The 24,544-nt window shown below is 38.6% G+C and overlaps 1 protein-coding gene across 4 annotated transcripts in view; it reads right to left on the bottom strand.

Moving 5' to 3' along the window:
* The window catches only part of fam184ab (family with sequence similarity 184 member Ab), a 124,926-nt gene that overhangs the window by 25,799 nt on the left and 74,583 nt on the right, over window positions 1-24,544 (bottom strand). For all 4 annotated transcript variants that reach the window (XM_007573266.2, XM_007573263.2, XM_007573264.2 and 1 more), the window contains exons 10-16: window positions 19,107-19,229; window positions 17,005-17,166; window positions 16,802-16,923; window positions 12,888-13,038; window positions 9,726-9,938; window positions 2,445-2,598; window positions 57-184 (exon numbers count right to left, since the gene is read on the bottom strand). In XM_007573266.2, coding sequence (XP_007573328.1) covers window positions 57-184; window positions 2,445-2,598; window positions 9,726-9,938; window positions 12,888-13,038; window positions 16,802-16,923; window positions 17,005-17,166; window positions 19,107-19,229 — 1,053 coding nt within the window. The remainder of the gene's footprint in view (window positions 1-56; window positions 185-2,444; window positions 2,599-9,725; window positions 9,939-12,887; window positions 13,039-16,801; window positions 16,924-17,004; window positions 17,167-19,106; window positions 19,230-24,544) is intronic.

The raw sequence follows: 24,544 nt of genomic DNA on the forward strand, positions 1-24,544 counted from the left end.
ATGATGGTCTGATAATGAAAGCGTGGCTGAGAACAGATCAGAGATGAAGGCTGTACCTGGGTCTGGTTGTTCTCCAGGACCTTCTCCAGCTCGGCTTTGGCAGCTGCAGACTCCTGGTGGTGGGTCTGCCGCAGGTGTTCGATGGCCGAGGCGTGGATGTGGTTCAGCTCCGATCGCAGAGAGGCTGCAGGACGACAACACAAAGGAACTATTTATCTCTCAAGAGGAAAAAAGGCTGAACATGAAGGAGTTTGCTAGAAAGCTCTAGAAAGACAAACTTGGCACAGGAGCTTGATTTTTGGAAAAAATGTCAAGATGGCCACAATTTTTTAAGATAGTCATCAAGGAAAATGTTTCACTAAATTTGTCAATATTTTTCCCAGATGAATACTTTTGCTATAAAGTCATACATGATTGGACCCTGAGAAAACATATTTACTGATATTGATTTTTATTTTTCAAGATAGTTAGCATGGTCGTCATGGAAAATTAATTTTTGGACTAAAATCTTCAATCAATGTTTCTGGTGTCAAACTATATCCCACAAGTTTTAAAGAAATATTAGCTCTGCTAATGCTAAGCACAATCAAAAATTTGAAGAAGCTAATGCTAAGCTGCTAAACACATAAAAAAATTAGCAGAAGCTAACACTGAACCACAAACGCATACAAGAAGTTGCAGAAACTAACCCTAATCCACAAAACGGATGAGAAAAATTAACAGAAGATAATAAAAAACTGTTATTAGACACATACAAACATACAAATGTTCGAGGTAGCTATGGCTAAACTTCTAAACACATTAAACAATGAGCAGAGGCTAACACTAAAACGCTAAACACATAAAAAATTAGCAGCCGCTAAAAGTAATCCACCAATGATGCAAAAATTTGTGGAAGCTAATTCTAAACCATTAAACAGATTGAAAAAATTAATAGAAGCTAATGCTAAACATAAAAAATTAGCAGAAGCTAACGCTGACCATTAAGACAACTGACTCTCTGTGACATATTCAACTCCTTCTGACTGGTGTGAGACTCGCACACCAGTAACATTTGGTGACAATAATAAGTTTAAAGGTTCAAAAAATGGTGGCCATGTTGAAAAATGGCCACCATCCTCTAGAAACAATTTAAAGACTTTTACAGGAGCCAAACTCTAAACAAAGAGAAGAGCATCTGTTTCGTTTAGCAGATTTAATCCTCACTTCAAACGTCTGTCATTGCAAACAGAACAAAAGAAAGAAGATTTCAGCTTTTCTATCGACGGACTGTATTTCTCTGTAGTGAATAATGTCTGAAAACACATAACCCTGAGTGGGGAAGAGTATAAAAATTTGTGGAGGAAGTGATAATGAGAAAAGGAGGGTAATAAAAGGATGTCAAGAAGCAGGAAGAGAGAGATGGATAGAAGGAGCTCTGCAGTGTCAGGACCGAGACATGAAGGTTAATGGAGGCCCATTCATCTCACTCCGCCGCGCAGCGCTAACGCTAGCGCTGCAAACTGAATGGTCCTCATATATTATTACGCCTCAGATATATTTATCCCAACTTTAACTCCTCTGGCATCCAATTTCTCATATATGTTTGAATATATTTAGACACCGACCCAAAGTGTGTTTTCCTAAACAAATCGGAGTTATTTAAAAACCTTTAACTCGTCATTTGAGGAAATTTGAATAGAATGTTTAGCAAAATTATTAAAACTTTTTAACACAACTTATTTAATTAATTTAAGACATTTAAGGCGTTAATTAAAACTTTTTAACGATGCATGGACACCGTGGTCAATATGTGTTGCTAAGCCTGTTACAATACATTTTGCTGAACAATAAGTTATTGTGATAAATGATATTATTGTTCTGTTAAGACCATTTTCAATAATGGTAAAGGCATAACAAATCAAGAAAACGTTCTAAAACATCAACAAATGCTAAATCCTGTAACTGGAAGACATTTTAAATATCCAAAATAAAGAAACAAAACTAAAGAAACGACAAATAAAATGAATTATGAAATCTCTGTAAACAAAATTATTCTTTAAAAAAAGTATCTAGTTGAGACCAAAGCACCAAACTGAAGATTTTTATCATCTAGGTTTTGGTAGAAAAAAAGAGAAAAATGATAAATTATGCAAATGGAAATTTCTGAACTTGTTTTAATTTTTCATTTGATGAACTGATTTATTTGCAATAGGCCTAGATTTCCTGCAAACTGAGACGACTGACAGCTGCCTCATATGGGTAAGACACTGACTGCTCCTTACTACTCCACACAATCCCATTTAAGTTAATCTTCAATGTGAAACTTTCCAAACGACGTCTGCCTGTATTTAAATAATCTGGGTGTAATTTCTGTCCATTTTGAAAAGTAAAATAAAACTTCCACCGGTTTTATTAGCTTCCATGCTGAAAGCTGACGATGAGGGGAAATGTGGATCCCTCACCCAGCATGGCTTTGCCCTCGTCCTCCAGCTCGAAGCGGAGAGTCTGCAGCTCCTGCTCCGACTGCTGTTTGAGCGTCTCGATGCTCTGCCGGTGGGCCTCCCGGAGCGACTGCAGCTCTGCGTGGTGATGATGGCGCAGACGCTCCTCCAGCTCCTGACGGAGGCACAGAGGAAGGAGCGTGTGAGTAAAACCAGAAAAGACGATGCACTAAAAGACCAAACGGTTTGGTTTGAAAGTTCATGTTAAGGAAAGAGAAAAACAAAATATGTCCTGGATAGGTCAATAAACGACGGACGATTAGAAAATACAAAACCAACACTGGGTACAGCAAACTGGAACTTTTAATTTTCAATGTTCCTGTATGACAAATGGATGTACAACGGCGAGTTGGGGGGCGACTGTAGATAGAAATAAAAGAACCGCAATCCAGTTAAAAAAAAAAAAAGAAGTTTGAGGTTAATCCCAGAAATTTTCTAGAAAAAAAACATGGACGTTTCCGAGTTTCAAAAGTCAAAAATTTTCAACATTTGGAAATTTTCAATAGAATTTCTGAATTTTTTGGTGAAAATTTGGTCCGTTTTCCCCCCATCCATCTACAACGAATAGAAAACAAACAAAGAAACAAAAATGGATTCAAAATGTAAATCAGAGTTGGTATGAAAATATTTTTTTTCTTTATGTCGGCCAGCTATAATTCAAGATAATACACATTTATTAAGGATAGAAAACAAAAACATCCAGGCTTGGTCTTAATAAACATAATTATGTCATAAAGTTGACCTGAACTCAATTCAGTGAGCGCATTGGGGAAAAATTATTAGATTGTATTACTAGGAACTAATGATTATTTAGTCAGTAAGCAATATATTTCACTAAATTTAGATGAGTGATTAAATAAGAGTTCACTTCCTCCTACACCTTTCCAAACAGGAAACTAGAAGTTCTTGGTTCTGTATGGATTTTTTTCTCTTGATTTTAAAAACCTGTTTGAAATAATTAAACAAATCAACAAATCTCCAAAAACCAGAAGTTGGATTAATCAAACCCCGATTTTTCTTGAATTGGAGTAGTGGGCCGGACAAAATCAACCCAGGGGCCTCAAACGGCCCCCGCGCCTCCATTTGGACACCCTGCTTTAGCCTTTTTAAAGCGGTAGCGTAGCGTTTTCCAGGTTCCTGCTAATCCTCATTGTCCTGAAGCGACCAGCGATGGAGAAATGAGAAAGTGGGTTTTAAAACCCACTAATCTGCTTCGGTCTTCGCCACAGATCAGTGGTGCTTTTGTAAAAATGGCGGCTCCATCCCTTTAATTAAAGGCAGAGCATTAATCTCTGCTAAACGCAGCGAATCCCATAATTAGCATCTGACTGAAATGCTGCCGCTGTGTTCACTTCCTCCGTCTCCCTTCTTTTAATGGGCCGTCGATATTTTTTATCAACAACATGGAGGAACATGAGCTGACCTGAGTCCTGACCCCTGGAGCCGCAGGAAGTGATGCGTGAGGGCGCCACAACTTAACGTCCGAGCTTCCCTGAAGGCAACACAGGGACTCGGCAGTGAATTTATTTCTGATCCAGGATCAGAGAAACGGATCCAGATGAAGGATCAGACACGATTTCACGAAAACATGGAGAAATTTTACAAATAAAAAATAAGAATAAAATGATACAGAAGACGATGAAAGCATCAAAATAAAAGCATTTTGATTAAATTAAGATTTTATCAGCTGTTAATTATTACACAACATTTCTGCAGCGTTTCTGTAAATTATGTTATTGTGTCAGACTCAACTTTAAGGAAGGAAGGAAGAAATAAGGATGGAAGGAAGGAAGTAAAGAGAAAAAAGAAGGACTGAAACTAAAGAAGGAAGGAAAAGAGGGATGGAAAAACTGAAAGAAAGTAAAAAAGGAAAGAAAGAAGGAAGGAAAGAATAAAGGAAGAATACAAAAATGACAAAAAGGAAGGAGATAAGAAAAGGATGGAAGGACACATGGAAAAGGAAATAAAAGAAGGATGGACAAACTAAAGGAAAGAAAGAAGGAAGGAGCAAAGAAAGAAAGGGAGAAGACAAGGAAGGAAGGAAATCCTAGATGGAAACTGAAAGAAGAAATTAAGAAGGGAAAGAGAAGGAAGGAAGGAAGGAAGGAAGGAAGGAAGGAAGGAAGGAAGGAAGGAAATCCAGAAAGAAGAGACTTGGTCGCTGCTTGTCGTTTAGTGGATGGAGAGAATCAGAGAGGAAGAACTCAGTTTAGCAGCAGCAGCATCCTGAAGAATCATTTTGGTAAAAACTGAATTTTGCTCCGATTTCACTTCAGACGGAAAAGAACGACCAGGTGACTTTTCACCGCTGTATGCAAACTTCTGGCTTGCGCTGCGAGTCACCCTGGAACTTCCCGAACTTGCAGACGTTTTTATTTGGAAACTTTCCGTTTTGTGGCGTAATAAAATCGACCTGCGCTGCGAAAAGAACACTTATCACCATGAGCGCGACGCGGAGGCAAAACGAAGTGAAACAAAGGAAGATAAACTGCCAGCCGCTCCTCGCCGCTTCTATTTGTAGCTTTTTGTATCGGCGGGAACTAAATCTGGTTATGTGAACGTGTGCGCGCTCGTGTTGCAGGGATTTGGAGCTACTTTATTACTCCCTGGATATGACTTCCTGTGAACTGTGAAGAGATAACGCCAGGCGCCGCCATCCAGCCTAACACGCATAAAACACACATTCACAAATCATCCTTCAAATGGCTCCACTCAGGATAATTGCTTGCTTCCCCGGCGCTGCAGACAGAAATATAAACACCGCCTGGATATAAAAGCCTCCGTAAAGCTTTTAGCTCCCAGTTTCTCTGCTTATTAACTAAGACTGCAGCGGGAGGGAAGATGCTTCAGATGATTTCGTCGTTACGCAGAAAGTTTCCTCTCAACGCCATCAGAGAGGAGAATACTTCTGATCAAATTATTTATTTATGTCATTCTAGGATCTTCAAAGAGTCGTGTTTCCATTGATTATATAAGTGCGCAATTTGATGTTTAGAAAATAAATTTGCTTCAAGGAAACAGGAATTTTCAGCCATATTGAAATTGGTTTATTTGGCAAAAGTGCAAGGGAAGCACTTTTTTTGGTTCACACGAGTTACATGATCAACAGCGGGATGTTACTACTGGTAGAAACCACAAAGAAGAAAACAGGAAGTAGTAATAGGATGATTTTTAATGACTTATCATCTGAACAAATTTATGCACGCGTGATTTTAATTGGGTTTCTTATTTAATAGAAACACAACAATATAGAAAGTGTCTTTTCATCATTAGCAGAATATTCACAAAGTTTTGAGCACATTTGTTACGGAAAAGCAGCAGCTGTGGGCGTTTTGCAGTAGCAGTCAGTCTTACAACTAATCTGAAGAGGCCTCTGACTGAAGACTGTAACCTTATATATGAAGTAATAAATAAATACATATTTATTAAAATGATCAAAGCCTCCTTTTCAACTCCTCTGGGATTTGGGGTCAGAGTTCAGGTATTGTTTCAGCTTTGAGATGCTCATAATCTGTTCCCAGTTGTAAAAATATAAAAAAAAATATTAGGGCTCAAACAATCAGATTTATCACAAATAATCGAATCCTTAACTGGACTATACAGACTCTAAAGAAGGTCAGTTGCCAAAAAACAATATATTCTAATAAGCAATTAAGCCAAATTTTTACAAAAATATAAACATTTTGCAGCTGAGATAAAAACAGTTTTGTTGTAAATGTGTTTTAGCCAAAACTCCACAGTCAGTTTTCGCTTTGCCTGATTCAGATTCACTAAATAAGCTGTGTTCTGCTATGTTGCTGCATTTCAGCCAATAAAATGTTTGATTTCTTAAAGTATTTGTTCATTTGCCTTTTTAATGTATTACTTATACTGTATAAAAAAGCTTAAAAAGTAAATGCAAAACCTGATTAATTAATCGATTAATGATCAAAAATAAAATAAACGTTCACCCTACAATAAGTACTTTTTTTTTACCACAGTTAAGAATCATAACATCTGTTCAAAAGTAAAAAAGTAAAAGTAAAAATCCTTCCAGCTGCCCAGCATCCAGAAACATTAAAAAAAGAAGAAATCAGAAGTAACGAAACGGAGAAACTCCAGCATGCTGTCACCGTGAACGCCGCAAATCAGAGTGAACAGCGAGTTTACAGAAGAATATTAAAAACTGAGCTGCATGACTCAATCGCTCTTCCTTATTCAAATTTATAGTCAAATAGTTGGCAGCAACACATGGAGGACGCTGTTCTCTGACCCGCAGCTTTCAGACAATTACAGCATCCGAGAGGAGAAGGGGGATTTAAAACCGAGATGTATGGCTGATCCAAATCGACCTTGACTGAAACGGAGGGATTAGCGCTGAGCGACGACTCATTGGCACGTTGAGGAGCGCGGGCTTTGTTTTGGAGCGTGCATATTTCCACATTAAGCTGAGGAGAGGCAGCGCTGTCAGAGAGTGAGTCACTGCCGCTCTAACCTTGACTGACAAGACGGAGCTGAATTAAAATGTCAAGCAGCTGGGCAGGTTCTGAAGAGCTGCTTCCATCGCCACACAAAACGGTCAAACTCACCGGTTTTTAAAAGAAGGAAAAGGTTTGCACTTAAGTTAGGTGGCAATTCTGTCCTGCAAAGTATTTGGACCCTTTGAAATAGCCAAGCAGTGCAAAACTGTGAAAAAAAACATGCCAAAAAAACAACAAATACACTTAAAATAAGACAAAACTAAGTTAGACATAACTTTTCAGCAAAATATAGGAGCTTATAAGTCAATAAAAAGGCATTTCTTTCACTTTCAGATTATTTAACAGTCTTGTTACATGTGAAGAAACCTTGTACTTTTCATCAATATTAAGAAAGTATTGATTTAAAGGGGCAGTTAAGATGTAAAATCACCTTTTTTAAAACCTTTAGATCATGTTTTTAGTCTCCATGGCAACCATTCAGCTCTGCAAAACACCTGGGCGGACATAGCTCCGCCTTCAGGGCACAGCTCCTCCCCCACTCAGCTCCTTCAGACTAGCCAGCAGCAATTAGCAAACACCTGGTGAGCTCCTCATAGGAGCTGCGTCTCAGTGAAAAGCAGTAAAAATGTTGTTAAAGGGTTAACAGAGGAGCCATGTTGTGATGACTTTTAAAGAGACAGGTCCAATTTCAAGGCTTTAAATCAGGAAGTAACATTTATTTTAAATCATATTTGACATATAAAGTGTTCTTGTAATAACTGAAGGTAGTAACATGGTTGTACTATAAAATGACACTGTGTGGAAAACACATAAAACTTCTAAAACAAGCTCCTAAAAGTTACATTAACTTAGTTTTGTATTATTTCAATTTATTTGCACTAGAAACAAAACAAAAATCCTTGATTTTGTATTTTTGCAGTGCAGATTTACACAGAAAGACTGACTTCTGAAGGAAACTGGCTTCACTGGATTTTTTTAAATATTTTTTTTATTTACAAAAAAATAAAATGAAATAAAATCCTCCTCCATTAATTAGGAACCTAAATACTTTTCCCCCAGCTCGGCTCTGTTATTATGAAATCCACTTTCCCGTCTCAGACATTAACTCCACTGACCTGAAATAACACAGCTGAGCCTGCAGGCAGCAAACAACATGATTTTATGAAAACTTACGGCTGCAGCATTGTTTGTGTTCCCCTGACCCCGTTTCCAGCTAATCTGAGTCATGAACCAAAGAGGCAACCCAACCTACAGCCTGCAGGAAAAGATTCTTTTATGGGCCAAGACAACAGAAAAAGCTCCCAGATGTATTAATAGTAACATCATGCAGGATTTCATTTGGCTTTTCTCCCAACAAAACTCAACAAAAACGCATTAAAATGAAGAAAAAACATGTTTTACTAAAATCCCTGCAGTGAATCACATTTGATGAATATATAAAACGAGCTACTGAAATGCATTGTGAGTTGTATCTAAACTACTAAACTATTATTTTCAAATTTATTGGTATTTATTGAACAAACAGTGGAGAAAACTGGAGGGATTTATTGCGACAATGGCAAATCAAAATTCTTATTGTGAAAAGAAATTTATCACAATAAATTATACATTTTTTGTGCAAAAAAACAAAATCTTACCAAGTATTTTTGTTTACTTTATAGTGCAAATATCTCAGTTCTCTTGAAAGAAGACAAAACTAACTTACAGGTAACAAATAATAGATTGTTTCAAGTAAAAATTCCTTAATTTTGATGAAAAGTTCTAGTTCCATTGCAGAGTTGGGTAGTAACTAGTTACATTTACTTGAGTAACTGTTTTGAAGAAAATAGTTTTAGGAGTATTTTAACCATGATGTACTTTTTACTTGAGTGATTTTATTATGACCAAATACGCTTTAAATTGGAAAAGTTTATTTTGCCTGATTTTGTTATTTATATAAATTATTGTCATTTTCGTCTTTAAATAACCAAAATTTCCACTTAACTTTATATCTTGGTCCGTCAGATTATGTAACTTTTAAGTATTGAATGATAATTTGATCAGTACTTTAGTAAACTTTTTAACTCTTTACTTTTACTTTAGTAAAAATATACTGAAGTCTTGCTCTGCCCTCCTCTGCTCTACTGGCAGATTATTTCACTCATAACATGGGAAAATGTCTTGCTACCAGTGAAATAATCTGCCAGTTTCAGCAACGATAAATAATTGTTGAATTAAAACAAACAAAAATCAGTTTCTCTGATTTTTTACTTTTTATAGGTTTATGTTTGAGTAAAATGAACATTGTTATTTTGTTCTATGAACTGCTGACAACATGTCTCTGAAATTACAAGCAACATCTTTTATTTATTTGTAGAAAATGAGAAATGGACAAAATAAAAGATGCAGAGCTATCAGAGCTCAAATAATGCAAAGAAAACAAGTTGGTATTCATTTAGAAACATGAATGCTGATGTTTTAACTCAGGAAGAGATCAGAAATCAATATTTGGTGGAAAAACCTCGAGGTTTTTTGGACGGGTTCAGTGCAGTGGGATCTTCATTTGTCCCAGAGCTGGAAATGTAAGTTAGTTTTATCTACTTTCAAGTGTACAAAGACATTTGCACAAGACTTTGTGTTTTTTAGAGATAAAAGGTGCATTCTGGTTCTGGTAGTAGCTAGCAGATAAGTGTGGATAATAAGAACCTTAATGATAAATAAAGCATCGATTTCTTTTGAAATCCCACACAGAGGTAGGATTAGTTTGAGGTCGTATCGTTTGCGCGCTTCGCCCTTCACCAACCTTCAGGTCGCGCTGCCTGGCGTGCTCCATGTCCTGCATGGCGCAGCGGTGGGCTTCCTGCAGACGCTGCTGCCGCCTCTGATGCTCCGTCTGCAGCTCGTCCAGCTGCATGCGAAGGTGCTCCCTCTCCTGGCTGAACTGGTGCTGCAGCTGCTGCAGCGAGGACTGCGACTGCGACAGCTGCATCTCCAGACTCTGCTTCAGCAGAGATATCTGCACAGAAACCAGACGACGTTACACACCGAACCGATCAAAAGGGTTTTAAGCCGAACGTGTTCAGTTCGTCGCTGTACGTTCGGTTCATCCTGCAGGATAATAGGAGCAGAAAAAGAGGCAATCAGTTTGTTAGGAACTAATTTTTTAATCCCAAAGCTTGAAGCAGAAGAGCTTTTAGCTTTATGCTAATAACGTTGAGTTCACAGCAGAACATAATAAAGTAAAGCTGCAATGCAACGAAAGGCCCGCTGAAATCCGTTGTTGGTAGGAAGGAAGGCGTGCGACTCGGTAGATTAGTCTGTCTAGACAGACTGCAGAAGCACGATGAATACAGCTTTGTCTAATGATGAGCCTCACCTTGTAGAAGCTGCTAACATAAACAGCTGTGAAGGCAGAAAAACTCATTCAGAAACATAGAAGTAGCTTATTTTTGAGCAAAATAAACTCTGCATAACAGAAGTTATTGTGATAAACAATAATATTGTAGTTTTGAGAACATTTTTAGGTAAAAAAAAGATCAATTATTAATAAACTTTAATCCTGGTGAACATTTAACGCTGGAACTGGAAGATATTTTAAATGTACAAAACAAACAACAAATAAAATGAATTATGAAGTCTCTGTGAAGCTCGTCGAGACTTTTATCATCCAGCAAAGATAAAAGAAAATGGGAGAAAATTGATTTACTGCGACACATTGACATTGACAGTTTGTGTGAAACTCCCAGATGCAACGTGAAGTTAGTCACGTTTATTAAAAGCACAAAAGGTCTCATGTTAACCATACAGGACGCTAATCTGTTTGTGTGCATTTAGGTTGAGTTCCTAAGTTTGGTTTCACAGAGCAGCGATAATGACTGTGTTGAAATTAAACTCAACGAAAACAGCAGCTCACAGGGGAATGCTTAAATTTTATTAACCTGTGTAATTAATTCATTTTTAATTTGCTGCTCTGCGTTCATTAAGCTTTCCTTTTAAGTCTCCTTCTAAAAATGTTGCACGCTTTTACCCACAACAAAACTGGGTTTCATGAGGTGAAAGCTCTGCTTTTTGCCGTCAGTCACGGGATAAAAGTAAGTACACCCCTGTTCAATCCTACAGATTGGCTACAGGAAGCGGCTCACTGAGCTGATGAGCGTCATCATTCACAGCATGCTACGCTAGCTAACACGAGCTTCTCCAGGTTATTTATCGCTCAGATTCTCTTCCACCAACTTTTCAGAAAGTTTAAAAATAACCTCCAGCTCTCCATGTTTGCACTTTTAAATTTTTCAGCCTCTGGTAAGGCACAGACCCACCAGCGGTTCGCTATGTCAGAATTTATTTCGCTTTGTTCGCGCATCAACTCTTTTGCCCAAAACGACCGGAAACGAGTGTAAAAACATTCTGAGGAAGTTTTAAGAATTTTGTTGTTGCTGATACTGCAAAGTTACATCCTGCAGCTTTAATGATAAATAATAACAAAAACTGGCGCGTACTAAGTGTTATTTTTAAAAGACTGTGCTGTATCATAGTTCAGGATCAGCCGAGCTTTCATTGAGGATCTTCATCTTCCAAACGTCACATCAGCTCCTGCATCAAGGCGCCGCTGACATCACTTCCATCTGTTAAAATGCAGGTCATTAGATTTTCTAAACGCCTTCCCGCCTGTCAGAGCGCATCCATCCCGAGGATGAAAGCTGCTCCGGTTTGGCATCAGACTGGATAAATACAGTTTAGCTGCCTGAGTGGCAGCAGGACGACGCGCCGCCGTCGCCTGACGCAGGAACGAACTTCCAGTGACCACAGAGAAGCTTCGCCGCGTTGATGTCACAGAGCAACGATCAGGAGTCTGCTGCCGTCTGAGTTACACAGAGCTGAGACAGTCAGTCAGTGGCTGCTCTTATTGTTGTTCTTCCAGCCTCCTGATTTTCTCTCTGCTGCTTTCATTACATTCATTCAGTTAAAAAAATCAAGTATTTCATGTAAAGAATAAAACCAGAGGTTAAAGGATGAGGATCATCCGTTCGTCAGATCAAAACCTGCCACAATAAGCAACAAATAAATTAAATTAAAACGAGCTCAATCATTTCTATTTGCATAATTTATTTTTTTTCTTTTAGAACAAAAAACTGGATGTGAAAAGTTTTGAATCTGTTGCTTTGGCCTCAACCAAACCTTTTTAGAAAAACCATTTTGTTTGCAGAAACTTCATAATTAATTTTATTTATTGTATTATTATTATTTATTTTGGAGTTTTAAAATGTTTTCCAGTCCAGTGTTAATGTTATTTTTATTTGAATTTGTCATATTCTTAATAACGCTTATTTACATAGTGCAGGTTTGTTTGTAAATGAATAAATACATTATTCACACATTTAAAAACAAATTACCAAACAGTTAAACCAAAATATCTTAAGAAAACAGAAACGCTCCCAGACAATCACGTTTCTACATACCAGTAATTTTCTTTAGTTTACCAGTATCCCACAAATCTTATATTCAACTTTCTTCATCTGCGAGTTTTGCATCTTTAGCAAATGAATAAAATGAAAACAAAACCTCCTCAGATGTTTCTTGCTTCTGATTCTGGTTGCATTTTATTCTTTCCAGAGGAAAAGTTGCTCAATTTTGTCTAATCCAAAATAACTATTTGTTCTTTTTCAAATGTTAATTTGAATTTACAGCTTATTGATCTTTTACAGAGTGTTTCTTCCATTATTACCATGGCATTACTATTGGTTGAAAATAGTCTCAAAATAACAGTATTATTGTTTATTGTTAATGATTTATGGGACAGTTTATTGTGACAGTTCTAGTCAAACCACTTGTTTCTGTCTTCAGAAATGAATTTGTTGGCGTTTTTAAATTCCTGACATTCAGTCGCCGTTGTTTCTCCTGCTTTCTGAGGCTGTGAATAAGATGAGGAAGACTTGGAAGAAGGTCAGTCACGATGCAGGAGTCGCACCTGTTCCAGCAGGTCGTCCACTTTCCGCTGCCAGCTCTCCCTGGCGCTGTTCTGCTCCTGCTCCTTGCTCTGCGCCAGCTGAGCCAGAGCCGCGGTCTTCTCCTCCTCGTGCTCCTCCCTCAGCTCCTCGCGAAGCTTCTTGCACTCCTGCCTGTAAAAACAAAATAAAAGTAATTCAGACACAGTTTGTTTAAAAGAGGAGGAAAGTAAAACTTTAAAAACCGAGGACCAAATGATCTGTAACCTGAACATGTTTACATTTTGTGAAAGAGGAAGTTGCGCTCAGTGTTTTGTTCAGAGGTTTTCATGTTGTTCTCTTCTGTGGTTCTTGGTGCAGCGCCCCCACAGGCGAGGAGGGGAACAGGTTTTCCATTAGCTTGAATTTAATATTCGTTATATTTTCAGCCTCTGCGGTTCTTTTTCACGCTGCACTGTGTCAAACGAATCAAACATCTGAAAATCCTGTTCCCCTCCTCACCTGTAGGGGCGCTGCACCAAGAACAACTGAAGAAAACGACAAAAAATTCCTTCTTCACAAAATGTAAACAAAAATGGAGAAGCGACAGGTTGTAAGATTTCACTTTTGTCTTTGGTAAAAAAAAAACACAACCCATTTCTCCTGCTAGCGTCTAAACCATTTGCTCTGGTTGGATTTACCCAGAATGCCCTGTGCTGTAGTCCACTTCCTGCTTTTGGAGGCATTCACATATGCATTCGAACCGCAAACGTAGTTCACCCGAACAGAGACTGATGTTTGCTGGTGGACCAGAGTTCACTGTGTTTGGGCCCCATCTGGTTCTTCCAACTGAACCAGACTTTCTAGACAAACTGGAGTTTGATTAAAGCGAAGGCACACTGAAAGTCGCAGGACAGCAGATCTCGAGGACTGGACTTGGGCTGATCTAGAACGACTGCAGAAAGAGGAATGATCAGACATCCTTCTTTATCTTTAGTCTCCTTTTGGCTAGAGAGAGCTGAGCAAAGGCATCATTGGTTTCCTTGGATCAGTTTTTGTCTTCTGTCTGCATAGAAGGATGTATAACCGTCACGATCACGTTAACACTCACCCAGAAGTTTGCTACTAAGGTAAAAGTGCTCCAGACAGCTGAATGTCCCCCTAATGGCAGCAATAAATTGTCCTGTGCCGCTAGACCCCAACACGGCTTTTAGTGGGTGACCATCTCTCCTCAACGCGGCTGCTGCCACCTCCGCGCCTCGCCTCCGAGATGAATGTGTGTGTCTGCACGCTGCCGATGTAATAGCTGAGTGGGAGTTGAAATGGCAGCTGTTAAATGGAGTATCCAGCAGGCAAGCACGTTTCTTTTATTTATTTATTTTGTCACTCAGAGCTATAAAGTGTCAGACTGAAAGCGGGATCTCACAAAATGAACCCATCTCCTGAAAAACGTGCAGGTGTGAAGCTGCAGATCAGACGGCCGTCATGTTTTTTATTTAAAGCACAGAGCAAGAGAAAGATCGACTTGTTCACCACACACAGGGAGTTAAAGTTTGGACCATCAGAACCGGCGTCCCTCAGGGCTGACTCCTCACCCCACTGTTCTTCTCTCTGTACTAATGTCTGACCAGTCAGGGAAACTCCAGGAATTTGCAGATGGCACCGCTGTCACTGGCTGGCGCTAGAGAGACAGTTTCTTCCCCCATGACCAGTCGAAGCACCAGGACCAATGACATAAAAAAATAAATGAAATTAAATTAAAATGTCACCAAAGTACAAAGAAAACCCACAGAAACCGTGGAAAATCGATAACCAAAAGATACTTTTTCAAATATTCCTTGGAGACTCTTCATTTTTACAGAAGTGAACAGTTTAGTGAAAAGTTATGTTGTTTGAAACGCATCCCTGTCCATTCTCTCAACAACATGTTAACTGTTTAGCATCTATTTCTATACATCTAAAACATATTTACACTTCAGTCGCAGCACTTTCAAAGAGGAGAAACAGATCGCCAAAGATGTTGTCAAATGTCTGCAGACGGGATTATTGAGCTGCAGAAGATAAAGAAGGTGATTAAATATTAGCTGACATTTAGCTTCACAGTCTCAATGTTTATCTGCAAACAACTGTACACAAAACCTGCAGCCCGAAATTCAGACCCAACAAAATATCAGACATTCCTGAAGGAGAAATCCCTACGAATTGTTTGAATTAACTTTCTGAGACATGGAGGGTCAAAGAAAAGACCATCTGAGTCTAATTCTCACATCTGACAGAGAAAAAAACCTTTAAAGTTTCCCATAAATTTGATAATTTCACAAAAGGCGTATTAAAGAAAAGCTGACTTTTTATTTACTAGTATTATTTTCATGCGTATAAATGCTCAATGCTATTAGAAGTTATTATAAGAAGAGAAATGCATAAAGTGACCTTAATCTGCTGAAGATCAATGCAACCAATCAAATCAACAGTTTCTTCTTCGTTGGTGCAAGAATCCAGCAACATATAAAACAATATTTAAACAAATATTTAACTGTTCGCTCAAACATAAACCCTGGATGGTGATTACTTTATCCAGCTGCTGCACATAAAAATTAAATGTAAAATTAAAGGCATCAGGTCTATACACACGGCGATAAAACAACTTTGTTTTTGTTTCTTAAATGACTTTTTATTGCCATAAAATGCGAGCCTCACTGGATGATGCATCTCTGGATCCAGAGCGCTTGGTAATCTGTGAATCATTCGTCTTTCCATTTTCAATTTACGACCAAAAAACAAAAAATGAAAGAGCGAAAGTGGAGTTTTCTTTGATTTGTTTTTGAATTGGATACAAACCCCCCCTAAAAAGATTTTGTTTTTTATTTGTCTCAGACTGAAAATGCTCAGAGGTTCTTCGCTCTACAGAATCTGAAGAGAGGAAGACGTTCGCCACCGGAGCGTTTCGGTTGGATCGATATCTGAGTTAAGTTAGGCGCAGATTTCCACTGTTTTGTAAACTTTAAACATGCAAGTCCTGCTGCTTTTCACCATTAATGTCACATCACGACTGCTTCTTCTGCATTAATGCAGTTTCAGATGATTTATTCCCTTTTGTCACCTTTCAGTTGTGTTGCTCCCTCAGCAGCGGAGCTTCAAGCGGAAAACATTTGAATTAAACCCTAAATTGGCTCTTTAGTTAACATTTAGTGAGATAAATCTCTCCAACAGCAAACGTTTATGGAAACTTTAAACTCTGTACGTTTCCTGACACTTTAAATAAAAGATACTGACACCGGTGGGGCAGAACATTTATTCTCATCCATTTATTTTGGTTTTCATTACCGTCTGAAGTGACTTCAGCATCAAAAGTACAAATTGGTTTCCAAGCATAGAAACTTCAAAGTGTGGAAAACGCTGAGTCATCGCGTAGTTTCGGCTTTTACCACGTGAAAAAACACAAGTTCCCACATCAACATGTGAAAAGCTCAGTCTTTTCTGCTTCGCTCATCAATACATTTAAAGGCTGATCTGTTGATCATTTTCTGGATTAACAGATTAACAATTGGCTAATAAAAGATGCTTTGTAGCAGATTTATTTGATAAAACTGCCAGCTGAGGAGTTTTGGACAAAGGTGGTTTTTCATCTTAATATAACATTTTTGTACAGTTTTGTCTTAATTACTGCTCTGTCTGTGTTGTTCTTTCAGCAATTGGCCTTTTTTTGAATCTGTATGCTCCAGTTACTGATTACTCGATTACCAAAGTAGTTGACGGTTATTTCAATAATCAATTAATCGTGATTAATTCGATTAATCGTTTCAGCTCCAGGCTGGTGACATATTTACCTGTGGATCTGTCTGAGCATGCTCAGTTGATGCTTTGATGTCTCATTTACTTCTTCCTGCATGATTTGAGCTTTTTAAAAGAAACTCGGACGGTTTTCGGTTCCCGACCCGACCCGAACACTCGGACTCACCGGAGCGTCTCGGTCCATTTCAGCTCCAGCTCCAGCGCCATCTTGTCCATCTTATGCTTTTCTTCTTCTTTGGTGGTTATGAGTTTGGCTTCATGTTGGCGTTTTTGGGTTTCCAGCTCTCCCTGAGGAACAGACAGACAGACCTCTTAGTGATCAGTTGTGAATTTATTGATAACATTGATCCTTTGTGTGGTAGAAGTCACCTGCAGCGCGGTCAGCAGGTTGCTGGTCTCTCTGAGTCGGGCCCGCGTGGCGTCCAGCTCCTCCAGCAGTTTGTCCTGCGCCTCCTTCAGGGTGGAGATCTGGCCCTCCGCTGCCCCGAAGTCCTCCTCCCCTTTCCGCACCTCCTGCTGCAGCCGGGACACCTGCAGGCGGGTTGAACAGAACGGACCCATCCTCAGCCTCTGCAGCTCTTTGTTCAGTCAGCTGGCGTTTTATCAAAAATATGTACAACTTTTTAAATGTTGCTGACGTGCAAAGTTAAGCACTAAATGCTTCCCCTAAGCTACAAAAAATATATTTTTTGCTAGATTTCCCCTTGGAATTTTACTCATTCCGAGGGGAAATTAAATGTCATCCAAGTGTCTTTGAAGAGTTCCTGTGGCTGGTGATGCTGAAGGATCTCCAGTAGCAGTCAGTCTTGCATCAAATCTGATGGAGTCCCTGACTGAAGACTGTTGCAGTTATGATTTCTGGGAAGCAAAGGTGATATTCCACAGTAACATGTACTGTTAATCCATTTCCTTTGCTTTCGCCACTCATATTTAAATGTCTATTTGGTTGGAAACAGGGCAGAGCGATGCTGGAGTAGGAGATACGATCACGATATTTGGTAATATTTTGTGTTTTTGCAGAGCAAAAACACAAAATGATGAGTAGTTTGCTCATCTGAACGAGCAAACTACTCGTTCAGATGGTAGCAGCTCATTATTTTAGCCTTCGGGATGATACTAGCTACTCTGAACTGTAAAAACAACACAGCGTTGCCGTGGTTACGCATCATAACTCCTCCCCAAAAGTAAAAAAGAGCAGAAGTCCTTCCATCTGCACAGGATTCAAAATCAGAGGGAGTAATTACCTAAAAACTTCCAATAATTCTAGAAAAGGATTGAAAATACTTTTAAAAAGGAATAAAATGTTTTTAAAATCTTTTTACCAACCACCAGATGGAAATGCAGAGGTTTAACATTCACACGCTTCATATTTTGACTAAACTTGTTCTGACTTTTCAAATTCACCTCCAGTCAGTCAGAGCTGCAGCCTGGAAACTCTTACAACGTTTCAAGGTGAATTTAAATTGCTTTGTTCAGACTCGGTCAGTGACAGGTTAAAAAATATAATGAGGGCCTTTGAGCCGAGGATTTAAAAGGACGACAATGATTCTTATGTAAAATTCAGTTGCTGCGTTTTACAGCTAAAACCTTGAAGCTCAGTTTGGATGCAGGACTTCAGAATAAAGCAATTTTATAGATTTTAGAGGAATAAAAGCAGAATATTCATCTGACTTCTAAAAGTTCAGGCATCTACAGCTGGAACATTTAAATATATATATATAGTAAATATAAAGATCCAGGGTTTGTGAATTTTTCCCACAATACATTCAAGCACTTTTCAAGCATTTTCAAGGTGAGTTTTCAAACTTCTCCAGCACCACACTTTGGAGATAAAAAACAAACAAATAAACTAAAGAAAACAGTTTAAATTCACCATTTCATAATATAATTAATAATGTCCTGTCAGTTTTCTACATTCTTCAGTAACTAAAATTTAACTTTTACATCTAAAATAATTTGGTAATTCTAACTGAGCTAAAATAATAAACATTTGGTCTGATTTAAATTCAAACTGAAAAAAGTGTATTTTTATTAGGCAAATGTAAATATCTGGTTTAACAGGAAATACCATTTTCCAAATTTAGATAACAATTCATCACAAAACTGTGCAGTTTTAATATCAAGCATTTCCAAACCTTGAAAACAGCTAAATTAAAACCAAACATTTTCAAGGACATGGATACGTTTTTTAGCGTTTGACGTTAAATCAGATTAAATGTTTCTTGATTACCAAAATTATTTCTATTTTCTAAATGCAAGAAAAATATGACCTTTTATTAAATTCTTGAGCTTCGTTTTAAGCACATTGGTTGACAAAACAAACTATTTTATATTAATTATCTGAGTTATGCTCCATCTGTTACCGCTTTCACTCCAGAAAGTGTAGGCTCTGACGTTGTGCTGTCAGTATTTCTATTGGCTGCAGAGAGGATTGCAGATGTCAGACATCCAGATGTGGGGAGAAGCCTCACCTCCTCGTTGGCGGCTCTGAGTTTGGACGTCAGCTCCTCCCTCATCTCGTCCAGCTGCTGACTGAGGAGCGTCTTCTGCTCCTCCAGAGAGAGGCGCTCCTTCTCAAACTGCTGCTCCAGCTCCTGATGAAACAGAGAATTAAATCAGTTATGAGATTAATGTCATGCCTCACTGCAGCTGGAACACCAAGGTCTTATTTAACATACCATGAACTTGTTTATTTGTCCAGATTTCGTATTTTTGGACATGAAGATGGAGCCATAAATCTGTAATAATCATCCGTTTATCCAGGAGGAAATTATAGATAAGATTTGAGACAAAATGGACAGCAGATGTTTAAATGTTCAGAACAAAGATAGAAAATTGCTTAAACTACGGTCATGTGAAAACAAACTGCCTGTGGGTTTTTCTAACATATTTGGCCTGAAAATTTGAAAATTTAATAAACGGGAACACACCTGTACGGAGCTAAATTGGGGCCAGAAAGTTTGTTCAACAAAAAATCTGAAACTGAAAAAAAATAAATAAATAAAAAATTTAAACTGAAAAATTACTTTGAAATTTAAAGAAATTTTGAAACAGAAAAAAAATTGGGACCTTAAAATTTATTCAAAAGACAAAAAAAAATTAGAGAAAAAAACCCTCAAATTTGAAAGTAGTTTTGAATATTTTTTTTCAGTGTCACATCCTTTGTTTAGTTTCAAAACATTTCTTTCAGCTTCAAAATAATTTTTCAGCTTGAAATCTTGTTTTTCAGTTTCTCTTTTGAACAAAACTTTTGGCCCCAATTTAGCTCCATACACCCATATTTTACATTAGTTACAATTACACAATTAAACCACATCAGGTACAGATGAGAAAATAAATTCACAACATTTCATTTAATCCTATTTTGCATTTCATTCATTCAATAATTGATATGAACAGTTTGGTCTGCAATAGTCACCAGATGACATGGAGAAAAATTTGAGAAAACCTTTTGGTGCATTTTGTATTTAATTTCAGGCAGTAAAGGAATGTTTAAAGGAATGAACTGCAAGTATTAGAGGGATGTTTTTATTGCATTCATCTTTAGAAACTTTGCAGAGTATCTTGATCGTCCTTGACTGAGGTGAGAGCAAGAACTAATCGTCAGTGTAATACGGCTTATTATGTCTGCTTATTAGTGGACAATTGTTTCTGTTACACTGTGAGCTGAGCACGACTTTCCAAGGACAATTAGAGCCGAGGGAATCTGCTCTAACGCCTAATACCGTTTGCAGCATTTATTCATTACACAGAGGGAAGCATTTAAAAACAGGATGTTACAGAAAACCGTCGCAAAGAAGCAAAGCGTGAGAAATTATTCATGTGAAGCTCTTAAAGTGTGATTTAGTCAATCTAGTGAATCAACGGTCGTTTGAGCTCACAGTTTGACAGGTACAGTTAGCTTACCAAAGGATTGTGTTTAAAAATAATAATGGTCACTCGACAGGAAAGCTGAAGATACCGGTGGAAAGAAAACCAGAAGTGTCCAGACAACCAGAGGAATTCATGTGAAATCCTTGTGTTGTTGTTTGTTTCCTGATGTTTTTTTGTTCTTCTCTGGCTCCCTGTGCACCATATGGTTTTTGATTGTCACTTTTTATCCCCCATTAAAGCTCTTCTCTCTCCTGAATTTGGATCCACCATCAACCACACAATCATGACAGGAGCATTTTCAAGTTATGAATTTGTTAAACAGGTTAAGACGTATGCTTAGACTCACTGAAAGTTTTGGGCTTATTCGTAACTTCATCCACCTCGACAGAAAGCTTTGTTCTCTGTGGAAAAACAGAACCATCATACGATGCTGCTGGGGATCCAAACGGTAAGATTCGGACCGGAGGAACATGGTGGAAAAAAAGGAATGCATAGTTTAATTTGGACTCGAAGCCAACAGCCCTGTGAAGTGAATCCATTGTCTCCTACGTTCAGCTGCACAAAACATTAAATCACTGTCATCTGTGTGATATTATCAAAGGCTTTGTGGGTAATTTTGATACTGAAACTGAAAAACATCAATCACGACGCATCGGGATTGATTTTATTACTCGCAACTCGAAACAAAGGCGGAGCAGACCCATCCATTTAAATTCAAAACGCTGCTTTCACAGAGAGAACTCATTATGATTCAAAGTGTTGAAAGGCTGCAGCTGATGAAGGAAAAGATCATTTACTAGATTAAAGTTGGACCAGACAACAGAATTAGGTGCCGATGAACAGAGGGATCACCTGTCTGGCCTGTCATTTGTCAAGAAGATAACTGATGGCAGAGTGAGGACTGAAGGGAAGCCTCGGCAGAGTTTAGGGAGGAAGTCCTTATATGGAAAGCAGAAACACATTTAAAACAGGGTCTCATTGCACAACTTTGATGCAGGAAAACAGTAGATCAGCGGCCGTGCTGTGTGTGACTGGGAGAAGGCCTCTGTGGAGACTGGGAACCATTACAAGGCCATTCCAGGCTGGAGGAAGTGTACACCTCAGCAGCAGCTAAACGAGAGGCGAGCTGCGGTTCGGAGCGGAGACTCATTAAACCGGTCCCGTTTGTAATCTCAGGAGACGAGTTTGGCCTGGTGTCAGACCAACCTGACACTGGATGTTTAGCTGCTGGGTTTAATTTGAACATCAGGCACAAAGGAACGAGCAGCTCTGATGGATGTGGGCTGGCTGAGATGGGAAAACTGCAAAGCAGCTGAAACACTGAGTTCCTTTACACCCAGGCTTAAAACCCACATGCTTAAAAGTGTCAACTTTGGATTATTGTGTAAATAATGACACTCAACACAAAGTTGACACTGTTAATGGCCCTTTAACGAAACTTTTCATGCAGCTCTGCATGAAAAGTTTCAGTCTTTACACTTCATGACAACAGTCAAACGTTTATGAAGACTCCTTCATGTCCCCTTCAAATAAAGTGTTACCAAGCTGCCTTTGATTAGTAGTAACTGGATCAACATGTTTAATGTGTATTTGACTGGTGATTTTGTTTATTGCTTGTGTCATAATTGGTGACTGCATGATGTTTTTAAGATCTAAAGCACTTTAAATGTTAAAGATTTCACAGTAAAGCTTCCATTTTGGTGAAAAGGTGAAAAGAGGAACTCCTATTTTTCACAGGAGTTAAAAACAGACTCTGCAGCTGCCGGGCTGTGGAAGTGGCTTTGTGTGTGAGCCTGCGGCCGGTCAGGACGGCCGACCTCTATGCTAAGTAAGAGGGCGTAAATTATTAAACCTGGACGTTTTACAAACTCTCACACACCTTTCAGTGTCGCTCTGCAGCATCCATCCATCTTTCCCCATCAAATCAACGCCGTCTAATTTCTACTTTACTTTCTTTTCTCTCTTTCCTCTGAGTTGTAAATGTCATCAGCATTCAAGTGGGAGTTTAAATTTAAAGATGCATGCATTCTGCACCTTTTTAAATGTCAAAGCTGCTGCGCTTCCGCAAAGCCCAATTTCCTCGATTGTTTGAATGAGCAAAAGTGACAAATATCCAAATACGTGAGGAGAATATGCAGTGCAGAACCTGAAAATAGACTAGCTTTCTCCTTTGTTGCTGTGTGGGCAGGATTTTAACCTGATTAGTGTCAAACTGTGGACCGCAGAGCGACGCAGCTGTGTGGGGTAAATGTTTTAGCTCCTGCTTTAAATAGCAAAAAAAACACCCGTATCACCTACGTGACTCATCATCAGGCAGATTGCGTGACGTGGCGTCACCAGGATTTGTTTTTATTTTTGGAAAAAAATCTGTTGTAACACAAAAAGGCAGAATTGACAGAAGCAGCCCCAGGTTGCTCACATTTCCAGCAGATTATGCAAAGCGACCCAGATGACAGTTACAGGTGGTAAATATAAATGTGCCCACGCAGGTAGGCTGCGTTTTCTCATTTAGGTGTGCCAACCTCTTAGTCACCGCTGCAGCCTCTTTCTGATGAACCTTTTCCACAGAGGACCCAACAAACTGCAGCTTTTCTGCAGGAGTCCCAGGCTCAATCACCTGCCACCCATGTGAAGGAATCCGACAGAAAAAGGTGAATTTAAATGTGTGTGTGGAGTGATAATACATTCCTGACCTATATTCAGTGATAAAATGAGTTGCTTGGATGCAACACACGGTGAGCTAAAATAAATATGTAGTCCTGAACATCATCTTTCTGCAAAACCAGAAAAACTAATTTCTTCCTGGCAGCCAAAAATCTGCAGAGTTCTTTAATGAAACAACTTTTCCATTTGCATTTTATCTCTATTTTTACCTCAGAGGCAGAAAATCCTTAAATCCTGCCACCACTAAATTAAGACAACTGTAACTAGAAAGATTTCACATGTCTCAAGTATTTTACTGAAGTAAATCACTTTGATAGCATTTAACAAGATCATTTAAATGGGTCATGTAATCTGATTACATTAATTACATGAATTTTAAACGTTTTCTATACAATCTGAATTGGAAACCTGAAAAGTTGTATTTTATTATGTACGTATGAATGGATGGATGATAGATGCACACTTTTTAAACAGACAAATAAATGCTGCAATAACATTGTTGTGCCAGCTGGTGGCGCTAACATCACCATTAAAACTAAGAAGAAGAAGAGCCCCAGCATGGCTAAGGCAGTGCCAGGCTAACAGCTCCAACAAAAGAACTGCAGCCGTTTCCTCTCTGTCATAATGTTCTTCAGCATCATAGTTCCTAATCTAGAGTTGATCAGACTTTTCAGATTTTAATCTGTTTTTCTCACCAAAATATACAAAATATCTGTAAAATAGGGGCCTGAGATGTAAAAAAAACAGGATTCTCCAGAACCCGACCGGATGCCGAGAAGAGGACCTAATCATTTCAATCAGCAACTTTTAGAAATTTACACCAAATACTACAAGCAGAACTGAATATGTCGGTCTCTAAGGCTTGTTTCCAAAAAACAACAGATTAATAAGCTTCCAGAACCAAGTGGAACCACTTTTTAAATGGCTGCTTTTCGCCCTTGCAGCAGATGGTGGGGTCGGAGAAAAACGTTGGCTTGTTATAAACCAGAGAGTTTGTGGATAAGTTAACAAGCGCTGCTTCCCCACAGAGAACAACTTTATCAGCAGTTCTCAGCAGAATCTCAGCTACAAGGATGAAAATACAAACTGGGCAGATTTTACTTTTAAAAGCCTTTTTCTTCCAGCAGGAGAAATATAGGAGATATAACATACATGCATGTAAGGATGGACGGATATAGAAACATGGCAGTTATCTGCTTTAACCCTGTTAGTTTTCTGCTTTAACCCGGTTAGTTTTCTACTTTAACCAGGTTAGTTTTCTGCTTTAACCCGGTTAGTTTTCTGCTTTAACCCAGTTAGTTTTCTGCTTTAACCCGGTTAGTTTCTTAGCTGCCTCTGCTGCCTCTCTGGATTCACCAGCTGCTGCTTCTGA

The sequence above is a fragment of the Poecilia formosa genome, unplaced genomic scaffold (genome assembly GCF_000485575.1).
Source record: "Poecilia formosa unplaced genomic scaffold, Poecilia_formosa-5.1.2 Scaffold322, whole genome shotgun sequence".
Lineage (NCBI taxonomy): Eukaryota > Metazoa > Chordata > Actinopteri > Cyprinodontiformes > Poeciliidae > Poecilia > Poecilia formosa.